This window comes from Sphaeramia orbicularis, chromosome 12 (assembly GCF_902148855.1).
Source record: "Sphaeramia orbicularis chromosome 12, fSphaOr1.1, whole genome shotgun sequence".
NCBI lineage: Eukaryota > Metazoa > Chordata > Actinopteri > Kurtiformes > Apogonidae > Sphaeramia > Sphaeramia orbicularis.
Genome location: NC_043968.1, coordinates 51,350,726 through 51,369,534, shown reverse-complemented (window position 1 = coordinate 51,369,534; position 18,809 = coordinate 51,350,726). Strand labels below are relative to the sequence as shown.

The 18,809-nt window shown below is 36.5% G+C and overlaps 1 protein-coding gene across 1 annotated transcript in view; it reads right to left on the bottom strand.

The window, feature by feature from the left end:
- Positions 1-3,173: 3,173 nt before the first annotated feature.
- The window catches only part of fam163ba (family with sequence similarity 163 member B, genome duplicate a), a 31,772-nt gene continuing 16,136 nt past the window's right edge, over positions 3,174-18,809 (bottom strand). The window contains exons 2-3 of the mRNA XM_030150517.1: positions 8,725-8,840; positions 3,174-5,866 (exon numbers count right to left, since the gene is read on the bottom strand). Coding sequence (XP_030006377.1) covers positions 5,429-5,866; positions 8,725-8,817 — 531 coding nt within the window. The 5' untranslated portion in view covers positions 8,818-8,840 and the 3' untranslated portion in view covers positions 3,174-5,428. The remainder of the gene's footprint in view (positions 5,867-8,724; positions 8,841-18,809) is intronic.

The window sequence follows — 18,809 nt, the reverse complement described above, 5'->3', positions numbered from 1 at the left end:
GATAGTGAGTGAGTGCACTGCTGCAGAGTGTGTAGGGCTCACAGATGAGGAGGATGATTCAAAGCATGTCATAAAACATCGATACACCTCTAAAGGCCATGCTACAAGCTCTGCTTACACTGGAGGCGATTATGCCTCTAAATAATTTACACATCCTGCGCAAACACTTTGCATTTTACAAAGGGTTACGCAAACAAATACAGGAAGACGTCATCAAGCTCTACACAGAAAGGTACACTCTCAAGAGGAATGTGTGGAAAAAATACACACTGAATATGAATTACTCTACAAATTTTGTGTCAGTATTGAATTAGTGTGTTAAGGTGTAGTTTTCAAGCTGACACAAAATGTCTTAAAATAACATTCAACACTTTAGAATGATCTGTTTCACACACTCAGCTCTTTAACCCATAAAGACCCAAGCATCCATCACTGACCAAAACGCTCTACTGATCTAAAATATTTAATAGCTGTTGATCCACTAATCCTATAAATACATGTAAGTAATTGGTGTAAAACGCAGTTTGTCATCTTTTCATGGTTATCAGATATGACCCATTTCGATGCTCAGAGGCTCTGCAGTGATTGTGGAAACACCATCATCTTCTACAACACTGATTCACCAGTAAAACCCATGGAGTTGGATCAGTGATAGTGGATGGAAACACTTGGTTAATGTTCAGTTAATGATGATATATTTTACTGAAAAAGTCACTTTTTCTGCAGTTTTCTCTGTTTCTGATATAATAACCCTCAACTTTAATCTGAGCTTTTATGGACATCTACATGATCAGTGAATTAAATATTGGAAAATACCTGATTTATATTGATAAAATACAAAATACATACAATAATATTATAAATAAATGGTGATAATTGACTTAAGAAAGGTTAGATATAGAGAAAAGGGCATTTGAGAACTGACATAAAAGTAGCACTGGGTCTTTATGGGTTAAAAGAAAACATTTCCATACTTTTACTACAGAAATGTTTGGAATGTTGAACTTTTAGTGAGTGTTTTTAGAATGTATTAGTTAGTTTTCCCAAAGGAGCTAGATACCCTGTTGCTCATAAAGTCAGAATAAAATATTTTTTTTATCTCTTCTCATGAAATTATTGTGATAATGTGATTCATTCTTGATGAATCTCTTATGCAACCATTGCTTCAGGTCAAAGGTGACTACTGATGATTCTAAAAATGAAAAAATGAGGAATGTGTCTGAAAACAAAATTATTGCAGCTTTTTGAACAACAGTGTACTTCTAACACCACAGTCATATCCCTATAACTGCTTAAAGTTGTTATATTTTGCAGTTGGCTCAGTGTTTAGTTGTTTGAAGGTACTGGTCATGTGGAGTTTGTGCCAGTTTTAACACATTGTTCCTATGAGTGTAGCAAACACATGCAAGCAGTCAGCCACCAACTACTGTGTACATTCACACCACTGGAAATGTATTCTCTAACCGTAAGACGAGCTTTTATGCATAGAATCTTGGGAGAGGTGACAGTTGAAGGACAGTCTGACAGAACACAGCTGACTCACACTCAGGCAGTTCCAGTCATCTGCTATGGAAACAAAGGAACTGCTGAGATGGACAAGGTCAGTCATGATGGAGGTATATCAGAAAACATGTCTAACATCTCTTTTCCAACAACATCTCAACCAAAACTGGGCTGACAGCCACAGTAAACAGTTTAACATATTTCTGTTTCAGACAAACTATACTGAACCTGTCCAGGACCTGAAGTGGAGGGAAAATATCCCAAGACTCTATTTCTTTTATTTCTGTTCATTAAAAGTGAACCATTTAAGGCTAATTTTGGACCCTCTAGGCAAGGTTAAACAGCAGTTGATTAAAATACATTATCACTAAAAGCCCTCTATATAATTTACACCTCAGCTTTTTTTTTTTTTTTTAACATTTCTATGTAAAAATGGAAATTAGAAACAATCAAGTGGTCCTTGTTTCATTAAATGTAAATTCTACTGAATTTGAAAAAAATAAATACATGCAATTTGTTATGTGGGTGGGATGCTGCAGTGGTAGTAATTCCCTTTTACCATACTTGCAATTCATGTAGAAATAAGTAGGTGTTTGAATATATCCACATCAAAGGGAATCCATCATAATCTGAAAGGTTTTTCATGTCTGAAGCAGTGCTGTTGTATTAATGCCATCACAAAATGGCTATTCATGTCTCTGCCAGGGAGGCCTCGGTTTGATATCAGCTCCTCTACGCCTCCATCTGTCTGTGTATGCTGTGCTATGCGCTATTTCTCATTCATTAGCTCTGACTCATCCTTCTAATAACTACCTCTATTTCCACTCCAGAATAGTTTTCAGTTGTTTTTATTGTATGAATAGTCTGTATGGCCCTCTGACTCATTCATTTTATTGTCAGATTAAAGCTTCCTGTTTTAACTTTTAGCCTCCCTGAGCAGATGACTTTTCATTGTGACTATCATCTTCTAGCCTCTAACTGTCAGGTTTGTTTATCATCACGGTAAGGCGTCTCATTCCTGCATCTTAGTCTTACTATTGAAATGTATTTGCTGTCATATCCATCACCTGATTTTACTAAATCTGTTTGCAAACAGACTTTACCACCATTGCTGTGATTAGATACTTTAAAGACTTTACTGCTCTCAGTAACATTTTATCTGTCATGTTTGACATTTCACTTTAATGACAAAAGTTATTAACCCTAAAGGTGTAGCTGTGAAACCACTATTTTTTCATGATTAAAGGGGATTTACAGTTACATCTTTAGGCTTATAAAACACTTGACTTCATAATTACCTCATACATTTGGCTGGGCTTCGCAATAACAATAATTTTCATTGATGAGTTCCTGCAATAAACAGATGTTGGCTTATTAAGTCAATCGCAAAGCAATATCAAACATATGCACCAAACAAAGCATAAGAAAATAGTTATTTTCAAATCAGGATGAAATAAATGTGTTTTTCTAACAATGAGATATCCAAATAAGCTTTCAATACACTACACCCAGTTGTAAAATTAGCTGTGAAGAAAAAAACCCTTGGCAAAACAGCAGTTGTGCCTGTAATAGAGAGCCTCCACCCAGAATTAAAGGTCTTTAAAAACTCAAAGTGAATACTGTATGAAAATTAACAGAATTGCAAGAAATATGCATAACAAATCAGGCCGTATAGATTTTCACACGATTTTATTAGCAACAATGTGTTGTTAGTTATACATTAGAAACAAGGACAGAAACATTTCTGCTGCACTGAGTCTGAAAAAACAGCTGGATCATAAAATAAAGCAAATAATTCAAATACTTTAAGGTAAAAGCAACATAGCATTTGAATATACATGTGTAATAATAATAATAATAATAATAATAATAATAATAATAATAATAATAATAATAATAATAATAATAATAATAATAATAATAATAATACTTTTCTCTTATAATAATTATTTATGGCACTATATTTCCTGTGCAACTGTCACATAGTTTAATAAGGAAAGCATAGCATTAAGAACTATTATGTTGTGTGTTTGTGTATATTATGTGCTAGTGTATTTGCAGGAAAGCACATGTCACAAGAGGAAAAACTTAAAACAAAATCACTCACTGTTTCACCCTGTGGGAAAATAAATGGTTGCTAATAAAATCAAAACTGAGACGGAGAAAGAGAGATCGAAGGGTATGACAGAGTTCACCACCCATTTTTAGAGCAAGAGAGAGAGAGAGAGGGGGTGAGAGAGAGAGAGAGAGAGAGAGAGAGAGAGGGAGGGAGGTACGCATCCAAAAAGGACAATCCCATCAGCTTGAACCACAGATGTTTTCTGAAGTAAGCAGTAAATAATTTCACTCATTAAATGCATGTCCAAGGTCCATAAAATCTGCCACTGCTTCTCCAAGTTAGAATATCAGCCCTCGAGCCAGGCTGGTCAGCCAAGCGCAGAAATAAAATTTAAAATAAAACAAAACAATCCAGAGAAGGAACTCTGTTTGTATCTTGGTACAGGAACAAATATTCATCCAGTCCATCCAGTTAAAAGAAGAGAGACTGCTGTGTATGCTATGGCCTGTTAAATATTTATACATGTGCCTTTAAAGGTATATGAACCCTTCGGCCATGTATCCATATAATCATTAAATCAGAGACAACACAAGGAATATAGTGAGTCTAAAACATAGATTTGTGAGGAAAATTGTTGAAAGTTTCGCCATTTTACGAGACATCCACAATTTGAGTCTGTGTGACAGTAGTAAAATAAACATTAAAGCACAAAATATCTGTGTAGCATTTGTTAAATAATCTGTGTGGGTCATTCTTTAAGATTCATTTAGGGTAAAGTGGAAAATAAACAAAATTCCTTCCCCCCTTAAAATAAATGTTACAAGTTAGATAATAAAATGTTATTGCAACCCATCAATGGGTTCAGTGTAGATAGGGCTAAACCAACTCTGTTTAACTGTTTGAAATAAGAACTCTGGTATAACAATTTAACACAGACACGCACGCACGCACACACACATGCATGCAAACACACTCACGCGTATGCACACAAAAACAACAATTCAGTCCCCTTTGGCACCTAGTCAGCCCAATAACACAGAGGTCTTTCTCTGCTGAAGTGTAGCATACTGTACTGGAAATACTGTATGCTTTTTGTTGTTACCAGACACTTAGAGAAATTTGCCTCCCTTCAAATTGGGGACGTTTATAAAAGCATATGGAAAACAAGCAGGGATTTCATCTTCGGTGAGCCCTTTATGTCTAAAATATTACTGTATGGCCTAGGTCTAAAATGTCTGTGGGTGATACTAACATATTATGTCATCCCTCCCCTTTCTAGTCTTTCCATTGGTTATGTGGGATGTTTCAGAATCCCTATAATCTGTGGATGGAGGAACAGACAGATCATCCCATCACAGGAGAGGGAAACAGCAGACCTCTCTAATCATATTTTGTTTTAGCAGCTATGGCAGAGAGAAAATCCCTGCCGATTATATCATTTTGACATGGCGGGAACCTGTCTATCTGTTAGGCTGTGGATCCACTGAAAGTAGTGTGACATAAATTATTACCAAGTTTCAAAACAAATTCCATTATTATTACTTTAAACAGAGATCTATTTGAAACAAAATTATCAATACATCTATATTTTTGATAATATTTAACATTTTTCTGCTTTAAAATCAAATTTGGCCCAGGTCTAAGGTCCCGGACCTGAGCAAAATGCATTTGAAAATCTTGTCTTGAGAGCCATCTGAGTCCTCTATTCCATGAGAGGAGACCAGTAGGAGACTGGACTATATTACACCATACCAGACTGGATTAAACTGGTCAAGATGAAAAAAGTATAGACTCCAGCCCAGTCCAGAATAGGCCTTTCCAATCCATTTTAACATCAGTTTAAACCAGTTTCAACCCCCTTCACAGCTAAACGTCAGTGCTGATGCTACAGCTGCGTGTAAACATGTCCCTCATGGTGACGGACCGGGCAAGGTTAGGTTTGCGGTAGTTTGAAATGTTCACAGGCACTGGCAGGTCCAGATCCTGCTGCTGGACACTGCGATAGCTGATCCGCTCTCCTCCGTTCCTCAACCCATCTGGCTGGTGGTGGAGTTGTGGCTGAGGGGGCTGGAGGTAGAATGGCAACTCATAGTGCGTACAAGATGGACAGAAGGTCTGTGAACGTGTCAGTTTTCTGGCCAGTGGAGGGGTGGAGAAAAGGGCAGGGCCATTTGGGATGGAGGAGGCGGCGGCTGTCGCCGCCACAATGTTGTGGTTGGAGTGAACAGGCGGAAGGCGGGATGTGACAGCAAAGTCTGGCTCCTCCTCCTCCGACTCGGATTCTTCCTTCTTACAGCAATAATACTGATGATGGGAGAAGAGTGAGGGTGGAAGATGAGGAGGAGCAGGAATAAGAGAATAAGACAGGAGGAGGAGTGGTCATGTCAGGGAGAACAGGAAGGAAGAAAATGTGCCAAATGGAAGGACAAAGAGATTGGGAAGCGTATTAGGGAGAGGTTGCAGATATTTAAACAACAGTAAAGACATTGAGAAAGGAAAAACATTCATCAAAATACAACACCCATCTCTGCACGATCCAAGTCTGAGGAATAATACAGCAAAAGAAAAAGGGTTTGGCAAGTCGGTCTACCTAGTCTAAAATTAAAAATGATTCAATGCAGATTACTTTTAATCTTGTCTTTTATTTATATTCCAAATTTTGAATGTTCACAGCTCTTTTTGGTTTAGCAATTATGCTAGACTGGGCCAAAAGAATCTCTATATTCTCTTCTGCTACTGCACCATCTAATGTAAAACTATCTCTTTGATTTTGAAATATGAAGCACGAATATGAGAATCCCAAGACCAAAGATGAGAATTAGGATTGTACCATTTCCATGCTTCAGTTGATCTCCTGACATTGGTCTAAGAAACAACAATAGCAAATAGAACGTGTAGTACTATTTTATAGTACTACTCACTGAACAGCAGTATGGTTGCAGCATTGAAACACTGCCTCTTTGGTTTCAAATGCATATATAAACATGTATTCAGGTTCATTGTAGGATAATGACAGCTGAAGAGTGTAAGCTGGTCCCTAGTGCTTTGGCCTTTGTTGTTTAAGGCTGTAAGTTGCACTCATTTACTTTTATTTAAACAATAACACTGCATTTGTAGTTGGAAGATGTTGTTATGTGGAGCAAAGTTAAGATGAAAGTTGATAATGCTAAGTCATTTTATTCTGAAATAGACTGGAAAATGTACAAAGATCCAATAAGCAGACACTGAGGGTTGTAACGTCTCACTGCTGTTGTGCTGAAAAAGCAAACCACACACTGCAATAATGCTGCAGTTTGATGTTATTAGTGTGATGCCTCTACTTAACTGGAGTTTGTCGAGTACAAAAAAGCTTTCCTTTTTCAGCGATTTCATTAATTTTGTTCTTGAACAGCTTAAATCACCCAACCAGGGCAAACAACCTAAATATCAGAATACGACCATGAAAGGAGAACAAACTTGGAATTGTTAGTGGCTCATCAAACTCTAATTTCTAACACAGCATAAGAGGATTCAGTAAAAGGGATCAAAGGGGCGATTTGCTAACATTATAAACTTAGTTGAGAGTGAATTCAGATAGGAGACACACTGAGATAGAAATGCTGACGAAGCCAGGTGATAGCAGGTGTTTAGTTTGTGTGTAAAATGAAAAGTATTGGTGTCTAAATTAGTAAGGCTTTATTCAGCTGTAGGAACCATGGACATTTTCTTTGCCACCAGTTGGATCACTAGATTTACCTCTTGTTTCAGTTTTGATCAGTTTGCAATTTGATATTCAGCAAGTCCTGATAATCACATCAAGTGCTAATAAAGTGCAGTTTCTTCATAAACTTAATGCAAATTCATGAGTTTCTCTTGAAAACAGCTCTGACAGATATAACTGCTTCCCCTGAAAAGTTAGAAAAAACTGGAGAATGTATCATCCAATCACAGGCTTACAAAGTATTCTGCAATATTTCTCTAAACTTGATCGTGAGTTTGTTAAAGTATTTTGGGTGTATTTTACTGTTCATCACAGTGGAGAGATGACAGGAAAAGGGGCAAAGAAAGGTGAGAATGACACACTACAAAAGCCCTGCAAGACTGTAAAAAGCCTACACCTTTGACCAAACTTTAACAGGAGCTTATTTTCTAACATTAAGTATACTTAAGTTGCCCCATGCAGAAAAGAAATGAATGAATGATTTATTTATTTTTAAAATGGGACAGATTGTGTTAATGAACATTTACAAATACAGTAAATACAGTAGATTATAACGGTGTGTCATCTCAGTGGTGCTTATTGAATTATCCACCAGTTAAGAAACATGTAATAGAATCAGCCATGAATGCTGCTCATAATACAGAGAGGATGTCAGACTGGAATGCCTTTGACCAAACTTTTCACAGGAGTTTATTTTTTAACATTAAGCATACTTGCCCCATGCAGAAAAGAAATGAATGAATGATGGATTTATTTATTTTTAAAATGAGACAGCTTGTATTAATGAACATTTACATGTGAATACGAGATATTATAGCGATACGGCTAATTTCCACCTTGAGTCACATTGATAGGTAAAAGAAAAATAAATAAAGAATTTTTAATTAATTTGTTTTGTGCAGAAGTATCCGATATGAAGGCTGAAAAACCAAGCATAAGAGTGCTTGTTTTCAGTGTGAATATCAATGCAGTATATTCATTTTTAAGCATTTTGGTATTTATTGATGTCTTCAATCCTGCAGAATTTGATGGAATACGCCATATTATATGTGGTGATATTGCAATAGAATAATTTTAGATAGCTGTAAGAGAGGGATTCACAACTCATCCTGGCAGAGAATAATACAAGCAGGTTATTCAACAAAATTCTTGGACAGCAAAACCAAATTGTCATGATGTCTTGGCAGCTCTGAATTCAACTATAGACGGAACATTTCTAAATATATCTATTTTTAAGATGTCACATTAAGAGGATTGTTCAGCCTACGCAGATGTTTACATTTCTGACTGTGTTTTATATTAATCCTCACTCTCAAACCTGGGTCTACACATATGCACAAATGCAATTAAACAATATACTTGATGAAATAACACATGGCTATTGTTCAACAAAGGGCTTCACTTGCATTTAACTGCACTTCTGTTAATTTTCAAAGAATGCATGTATTAGATGTAGCCTCACCTGCAGCCTACAGTAGCACAGTACTGCGATGATAAGGAGTAATATTACTGTAGCTAGAATTCCACCAGTGATGACCACTGTCCCGGCTGTCATTCGAAAGGCTCTCCATCAACACCCTGCAGAGAGTGAGATGAGGGGATTATGGGAGAGAGTAAAGGACAGAGGGAGAAAGAGTGGAAAGGGAATGAGAAGACGAAAAGGGAGTAAGGGAAGAGGAGAGAAAGCATACAATTCATCAGCACAGAGGCTTCATTAAGTAGATTATAACTGTGTGTCATCTCAGTGGTGCTTATTGAATTATCCACCAGTTAAGAGACATGTAATAGAATCAACCACGAATGCTGCAGACGGGATCTCAGACTGGAACGTGTAGAAAAACAGAAGTGGAATAGAGAGGGAAAATGGCCTTCAACAGCAGAGCAGCAATAAAGACAAGATGCAGAAATGACAGGAGAGCAAAGAGGTAAATGGATGGTGGGAGTGACAAGAGCTGAAGTGACTGAGCGGGCCACAGAAACAAAGGCAGAGCAGTGAATCGACATGGAGGGAAATGGAGAAAGGAGGTCAGGATGAGCTGAGTAATAGTGATAGAAACGGATATGATGAATGGAAAGACAAAATGATGGAGGGGATGAAGGCAAGATTTGTGGAATAGGTAGGGATAGATGAAACATAAACAGAATGCACATGAAAATCAAAGGAAGAGAACGAATCAAGCAGGCAAAAAGAATATCTAAAGACGGTGACATAAGGACAAAACAATCCTGAGCATTTTGTGTTGGTCTGTGACTGAAAAGCAGCCAAAATGCAATCACCCAAGGCAAAGAAAAAATCTATTTTCACAGGCTTTTGTGCATGCCCACTGCTTAAAAACCACAAAAAGCATCTCCAGTCCTACGGTAAAAGAGCAAAATAAAAATGTATCTGTGCAATAAAAACCTTGATGTTTCTGTCAGCAAATTTGAAGTGGAATGTGCCACAAATCTTGCATCACCCAAGTTTTTGCAGATTATTGATTCTATCTTTATGATTTCATTCATTCTTATTCTATTTATCTATTTGCCTATTATTCAGTTTAACTTGTTGCTTATTCATGTTGTCTTTTGCACAGGAATTGATATGACCATCCCCCTCAATTTCACAGTATGTTTTATGTTATTTTTCTGTGCACAAGAAAAAAAAAATCCTAGAATTGCTGAGTGTTTAACAGACACTGCAAACACCTCCTTTATTTTATATTATTGACTGTCAGAGATGCAGCAAATATGTGTGGGCCATTATGTGATTTAAGTGAAGGTCACAAGGTTTCACAATGAAATAGCATATTGGGATCATTGCTTGCTTAATCATGCATCCCCTGAAGAAAAGAGGATAATTGAAACCCTATAACAAGGGGATATGTGGTGAAGGATAGAAAGGAGACATCCTGAATCAATGTTTCTGCAATGAAAGATGCTGATAGTGAAAGAATTTGTAAAACACTCACTGACAGCATCTCTTATTTGCCCCATATGCTCATGTCAACGAAAGCAGAATTATGACTGTTTAGGCCAGTGTTTTTCAACATTGGGGTCGGGACCTCATGTGGGGTCACCTGGAATTCATATGGGGTTGCCTGAAATTTCTAGTAATTTAAAAAAAAACAACAAAACAACAACTTACTAATAAAAAATATATGGAGAGTTGAGAGAGACAATCCCAATCCATAACAGACATGACAAACTGTGAAGCTGAAACTGAAGCACTGTGGTACTGTTTATCTTTCAAATGTTCATTGTGGTCGGTTTCGGATGCTGCAGCTCTTTCATAATTCATAGTTCGAGTTCTTGTTTGTTCAGTATTAACTGTCAGTCTTGTAAATCCAAGCTGGACTGACTGTACATATCCTGACCAAGGAAAATAAAATTCTCACTTTGTGCAACATAGTATAGCAAACTATTACATGATCAAAAAAACAAATTAATTTTAGGAAAAAAAAAAGTCTCCGTTTTGAATGTCTGGGGTCGCCAGAAATTTGTCATGTTAAAATGGGGTCATGAGCCAAAAAAGGTTGGGAACCACTAGTTAAGGCTCTTCGATACACACAGTTGCTTTTAATTTTGCTGTGAGACAAGAATAACTAAAAAGACACCAGTTCAAAATCAGAATCAATCTGAGGGAAGCATCCTAGTGGACAGCTGGGGGTGACCTGTGAACTCTGGCCGTAACCCAGAAGTCACTACATGGACTAATTGAATTGTTGACATTAAGTTAATACTAGATTCTCTGGGGTCACAATCCTGGTGATCTTCATGTAGCACTAATACTCCCGTGGCACTAATGTGAGACCCAATAATGTATTTCTTTGTCATTTCTCTATCAAGCTTTCGAAATCCTGCCACACTGGTCTTTAATGTGCAACAGAAATGGCTGAGGGTAAAGGCTTGTGAATATTTGCAGCCGTATGATTGACTTGAGAATGAATTGACCTCATTCCCAGTTTATTAGATCAATGCTTTGCTTTAATTACCTCTTTTCAGTCTACAGCAGCTGGATTAACAGAAAAATGCCTCAGGGCTTTAAATATTCATTTTACTCTTGCAAGAATTACACATTAATCACAAACATTATAATGTCATTCAAAATGTCAAAAGTAATTCCCTTTTTCTGTCTACCCTTCTCTACAGAGCAATCACATGACAATGGATGGAGTTGCTGGTTTGATTCTTGCAACAGCCAATGGTGTGCATCCATCAGCAATTCATTAAACCTATGGCATCTTGTCCAGTATATAGTCTGCTATAAAAACAAAAGGGTGCCTCAACTAACCAAGGCGGTAACCTCAGTCTGTTAAAAGGCTCAATTCTGCAACATCACAATTAAGTACTTAGCTGGGGACGGTTACAGTAACAATGGGTATGTGATTACATTCAGCTCCACATAGAACTGCACATTAGAGCACTATGATGCTGCACTGTGTAGAGATGTAGATAAAATATGCAGCAGCTGCAACATGGCTGCAGCAAAAAGCAAGCAGGACATATTTTTACTGTGACTGAAGTATTGCAAATTCCTATTTTCTCAGTGTTTTTTGTATTTTGTATTTATTTATTTATTTACAGGACAGTGTATTGGCATTAGTTACAAAGAACAAGATGCAAGAAACAGATTTAGCAGAGAAGCTAATTTCCATCTGCTGTCCTGGACAAACGACCAACATAACAAACATCACTTAGATTATAAAGTCATAATACACTGGAAGAAAACTGTTAAACATGACAGATATAGAAATGTCTGCTCAGATTGACCGGCTTCATCCAAATACATAAAACAGGGCTTACATCCTATTGATCCCTATTTTGAGACCAATGTGCGTTTCTGAAACTCATAGATACATGACTCCACTCCTGTGTGTATGTTTTGATTATAAAAATTCTTTGATTAGATTTAGGGAAAAGATTCAGCATAACTTTAACTTTAACTTTAATTGATGCATTATTTCATCTAGAAATGTTGATATGAAGATTGAAACTTTAGGTTAATCTCCTAAAACCCACTGTCCATATTTGTAGACAAGAGTTTCACAACTTCATTCAAAAAAAAAAAGAAAAGAAAACTGTCCACCACAAAGGACATTCCATAAAAATTTTAAAAACTGCATCTGAAAAAACTGTTGCATCATGATGTTTCCAATATAGGCACTTATTTCATAAAAAATAAAAAAAGCTTGTACTTTGCTGACATGTCTTGGGTCATAGGAGGTTAAAAACAATGAGAGTATATGCTTCAGGTGTTTGCAGAAACATGTAAAACAGCTTTTCATTTTGGGGGATGGATTTTATTGATTCAACTGAATGCATCATATTTCAAGTAAATTCTGTGTGACTTCTGCGTCTGATCCTGTAATCATATCGAATAAACCAATGTCATTCCAACATATGAGTTCAAATGAAGAATGCAGAGATGAGATGGATGTTAGATTTCATTTGTATCATCCAAAGTTTTTGGCTCTTTTCTGTTCTGAGGGTAAGCTCTACCTGTAAATCTTCACACTGTTTTCCCCAGACAATGATCCGATGAAAAAGTTGCCACTCAGTCTCTCAGTTTAGCAACTTGTTTTATATTTGAGAAAAAAAAAACCCTGCAGATACTTGACAGATGTGGGTACAGACCTTCTTCCCTTCATTACATCCACAATCTGGAAGTGTCATACGACCACACTGCATTGTGGATAATTGCCTGAGACCAAAAATAGGCCAGCAGGCTTGTTGCTAAGCTATGACTCAATGGTGCAAGCCATTATCAGCAGCAAGCACACAGCAGCGTAGGCCCATTTTGTCAAGATCTAACTCAACTGTGGCATGGACACACCCTAAAATAGAAATAGAGGAATACGTGTTAACAAAATCATAATTAAACAAATGGAGAATCAAGAATCCTGCAGTATATGTAAATGAACAGTCAACATAAATTCTTGCTTCTTCCTACAGTTTACATTGACTCTGTTTCCACTCTTACAGCTTCTAAAAATAACTTTTTGTCAGTACCTGTAAGCTACTGCTACTAAACTATAAGATGGAGTGTGCAACATTCACCAAATGACTGACAACTCTCGACCTTTTCACCCTGAAACATATATATCGATGTTAAATTCCTTTGTAGGTAACTTGTCTAAAACGTATTAGTGTTCATTGTGATACTTCTCTCCAGAGATGCTCTATAAAGTTAGAATAGATCAGATGGTTGCTAACGTACAGTCTGCTATGTCCCCAAACACAAAATAGCTTCTGTCCCTTCAGGCTGGAACACAGCTGGACTGTAATCCAATCTGCTGGCCACACAGTCCACCAACCAAATCAATAAGAAGGACAACAAGAACAACGGGTTTTGGTGAGGAGAGGGAAGCTGGTGATTACTAAATGGTTCCATTTTTTGTGAACATTTCAGAACCAAAAAAGGAAAAGAACCATCCCCCAATGTTTTTCTGAACATCTAACATTTACATCGAAGATTATTATTATTATTTTTTTTTAATTTATTGATTTATTTCGAATATGGGTATGATACAAGCTTCCTGATTACTACTATTTGATATATGATTATTACTGATTATTGATATATGTTTCTGCCGTGCTCTTATGTTTAGGCAACATGTTAAAGGAAGAAGTTCAAAAGGCAAACTGCTTGAGAGAGACAAATATCAAAAATGAAAACTGGCTGCTGATCATGAAAACCTCAAAGCTGCACTCATTTTTTTATATTTGAAATCTTTATTTCGAACATGTAGACAGTGAAATCAAAACAAAACCAACCAACAAAATATCAGTAATGATACATAAAAGGTTGATGAGTAAACAAAAGAGAAAAGATAAAAACTAAAAAAAATAAAAGAAAAAGAAATAAAAATTCATATCTTTATATGTGCAATGATGCAATGAGACCTACAGAGAATGACACCTGACTGGAGTTCATCCAATGTTTACAGAGTATTTCAACATGCTTCAGCTTATTGTACAAGTTATTTCAACACATTTAAACTCCTGAAACTCAGGATGGTACAAGTTTCTGCTTTTTTGCATGAAAAAATGGTCTTGAGTAAAAATAGCATTCAGCATTTTTTCAGTTAATGTCCTTTACAATGGATAGCTTTTTCTTTTGTCTCTTTCATGTTTTTAAAATTTTTTTTTAGATAAAGCTTTGAAACTCTTGTCCACAAATGCAGTTGCATGCTTCAACCAGCTGGTTCCAGACAATATGCTTTAATAAATACATAGAAGGCAACATGCTAAATGCTAAACAGAGTTAGCAAAGAGCTGATGAACACAGTGGAAATTTCAGCTGGAGAAGAATCCAATATTTTTTTCTCAAGAGTTGGTGGAGATGAAAATAGAGCAAAACCACAGTTATTTTTTGCACCCGACACTCAGAGCAGTGCAGTGGTGTTAAAGGGGCTTGTGTGTGATATTTAGTGATATTTTTCCGCTTCTGTCCCTCACCTATGGTGATCAAAGAAAATGCAAAAGTCTCTTGTTATTGACAATGTTTGCTTTGTCGGTTCTATTTTTTTTTTTATTTAAGAGGATATTAACTGTGGTCTAGAGTTATATAAGGAGGTGACAGTAATACTGAAAGTTCTAATTTTAAACCCTGAGTCCACCAACCATAAAACAGAAAAACAAATGGAAGCATGTTTGAAGCTACTGTAGACATGTGATCTGGTGGACTGGAAGAGGACCTGTTCCCATTATTGACATAACCTTCCTTCCAAAGTAACAAAAACATAATGATTGTTATTTTGCATTATTACACTCCAATGAAACATACAATACATAATTAGAAACATTTTACGCCAGTTCTGCAATTAGATCATGCTAAACCCTCCGAATCCTTTAGTCACATATAGTGGAACTTTTGAAAATAAGTGTGCTTCTATTGATTTAATATATCCAGGGACAAGAAAATGTTTAGACATAGATTTTTACTGCACAACACTTGGCCGCAGTAAAGGCTGATGAATTATATCAGACTTTTCATCTGTATGTTTTTTGGTGGAAGAGTAAGGGTATTATTGCAAGATGAACTAGTCAGTTATTTTCATAATTATTATATTGGCCTTCTTAAAAATCCATTACCAGTGTTCTCTGCAATTATTTTTTATTATCGGTTTTGATCGAAGAGTAACAGCAAATAAAACTGATAATGCAGACCACCCTCTGTTGCATTTATACTGACTGATAAATAAATAAATAAATACATACATACATAAATAAATGAATAAATAGATAAATAAATATTATTCTATTTAAATATGTCTTTATTCTTTGGTGGTCAACTGATACAGGTTTGTCAGTGGTTTGATTATTTAGAGAGCAAGGCAGCTGAGGTTTATTTTATTTTATTTTATTTTGCAACTGATTAAATACAGTTTTGCCCAATAAGTTGGAATAATTTCTCTCTCTCTCTCTCTCTCTCTCTCTCTCTCTCTCTCTCTGTATATATAAATAAATAAATAAATAAATACATACATACAAATATATATATATATATATATATATATATATATATATATATATATATATATATATTACCTCTTCTCTTTAAATTATTATGGCAATATGATTTATTCTTGGTAGAAAAAGTGTAACTGAGACTCAGCAGGTCAAAGGTGATTACTGATATGTATAAATAGGAATAACGGAAGAGGAATGTGTCTGAAAACAAAATTATTCCAACTTTATGGGCAACAGTGCATGACAATTTAATAATAACGGACAACAAATCACTGAGCTCAATAAAAATACACTACTTCTACATTGTCTCTGTTTTTAAGTAGATCTGTTCTGTATCTTGTCTACAGTGCACTTATTGTGAAGAAACTGGAATCATCTCCATCATTCCACAAGGCTGCCTGTATTGCACATGTACATGGATTTACATTTTGTTTACCTGCTTTCATTATCCTAAAATGCATTAAACATCAATATTCTCTATACATGTTCATACAAACCATGTTACAGCTGATATTTGTCCTCATAGTATTGAGCATGTCTATAAAATTGGTCCTCTATAACCTCTGACCCTGCTCTAATTGCATGGATGCACACACAATAATAAACCGCGCTCATAATGCATGATGGTAGCAGAATTTATTTGAAGTCTAAGTTACTAAAACAGCTCGAAATCTTACAGTCTCCACAAACACTGATACACCAAACCAAACACCCGAACGCTAATGCACACAAGGAAAAGTTATTACTCATATGTTCTTCACTATTTCTTAAGCATGCTCCAGGACACACACAGACACACATGAATACACATGTAGCATTAGTCATTGTGTGCAGGGTAGGCAGGCAGTGTGCATCCCTTGAGGCTCCTCTAATCAGATCATTGTGTGAGGCATGTGTTGCAGTAAGGCGACGAACATTGTTAATTATTTAACCACTCAGTCTATTCAACACAAACACACACATGCTGAAACAAACACACATAACTGACTCCAGCATGAAATAGCACTGGATGGAGGCAAACTTGTCTGCTCAGCTCCTTTCACTGGTATTCGTCCAGCGGAATGACAAGAGGTTTGGAGAGAAGAAGAATAGCGATGGGGACACGCACACACAAACCCAAACCAACACACTCACATGCAATAATTTTAGTACTAGCTAACATGCTCAGACAGTGGGCTTCGGAATGTATTGCAACGCTTTGATGAAACATGGCAGAGATCACAGCAGAGGTCTTGCTGGGAAAAATGGCTGTTGACAGGCTTTCAGTTGAATGGAGGGGAAGAACACAGTAGGTGGTAGATCTGAATCATACACAATAGACAATAACATGCCCTGAGAACAATGAGATGAGCTCTTTTACATCTGTAGCTGTCAAAGACTGATTTGACACACGAGCCTATAAAGAGACACAATACACGCACGCACACACACACACACACACACACACACACACACACACACACACACACACACACACACACACCTACACACACACGCACACACACACACACACACACACACACACACACACACAAGGAAATTACCCCTGTCAAACCAGCAAGACTAAAGTTTACTTAAAAGTTTCAAACAGCTAAAGTTTCTATGTAAGGCTTTTATCTTCAGTCTCCCAGTGGTTAATGATAGAGCTGTTCATATAAAGACATACACAATGACCCTAATCAAGGGTTTGGACAAAGTTGCTCTGGTCTCCTATTATTTTTTGTCTATCGTCTGAGATACCATACAATCAGTGAGTATTCAACTGGTATTCTTTATAAAAATGAATAAGTGGCATAAATTCCTCTGGCATAATGAATTGTTGACATGATGAATTGAAGAACGCAAACTAAGTTCAGATGTTTTTTTTTTTTGTTTGTTTTTTTACCTTGTACACAATTGAGAATATAATTGAACACAGCATTCTACATTAAAAAGTACCATTTAAGAGGCTAAAAAGAAGATCCACTGATGTAAAACATCTTTAGCATCTTTATAATATATTGATATCATGATGGTAATATACGGTTTATGTGTTTTTTTTTCTAAATAACTATTATAGTATGACCCTTTCCCAAATGAAAGAACAGAGGGACACATTTTTCATTCAGCTTACAAATTCCTCTTTAAGCCTTGTCACAATATTATCCTGTCTGGCTGCACTGACCCTGACTACAGCCTCACTACCAAACCCTTCTCACTCTCTGGCACCTGGCTCACCCTGTTCCAGCATAAAATTTCACTATAGGTGCACAAAAATTCCATTGCCACTTTTTCTTTGTGTCCCTGCACTCTGCCTCTGCCCAGAAAGAATAATGACAACATACAGCAGGCCTCAGGTAAAACTCAACCCCAGATCTGACCTTGAAACATTGAATCATAAACCACGAAACTGCCAAAGGCTGTCAGGGGGAGTGAGAGGGTAAAGTCAGAGGTAAAGAAAAGAGATTAAACTGGTTTACTCAGGTAACCATGAATTGATGTCAGAAATAGTTTTTATCTCTCTCAGTCTGCCTCAAGAGTTCTGTTACTGCCCTGGCAACATTTGTGCAATTAGTGCACTCCTGTGAATGATATATCATATAAATGACTCTTAGCTAGCATGAAAATAGCACCATGAGGACAGTTGAAAAAAACTTTACAGTGACCTGAGGGTCTCTTCATTTAATTATACAGCTCACTAAATGTCTCATCCATCTGAATGACCTTGCTTAGTTGTTCTTTCAGTTCAGATTGCAAATGCTGATGTAAGATGCCCCGCTGTAACTTTAAACGTGCTCTGCATGCAGTTGAAGCAGACTGCAGTTGTCCTTCTTCGTCCATCACATACTGCATTTTTAGATCTTATTACAAATTACTTTACAGTTTAGTCCTGTTCTAATATAAGTACCTTCTCATTTTGAATGAAATTAATACTTTCAGTAGATGATACTTTTAATTTTCCTGTACATTTTTAGCTTTCCAGAATATATGGAGTGATGGATATGACAATATGATTATATATCATATTTATATCAATGATGCCTTCTGTGTCACGTCTGCCACCAGACGTTAGTCTGGTTTTGTCTGTCTTGTGTGTTTTGTCTGTCACTTTCTGTT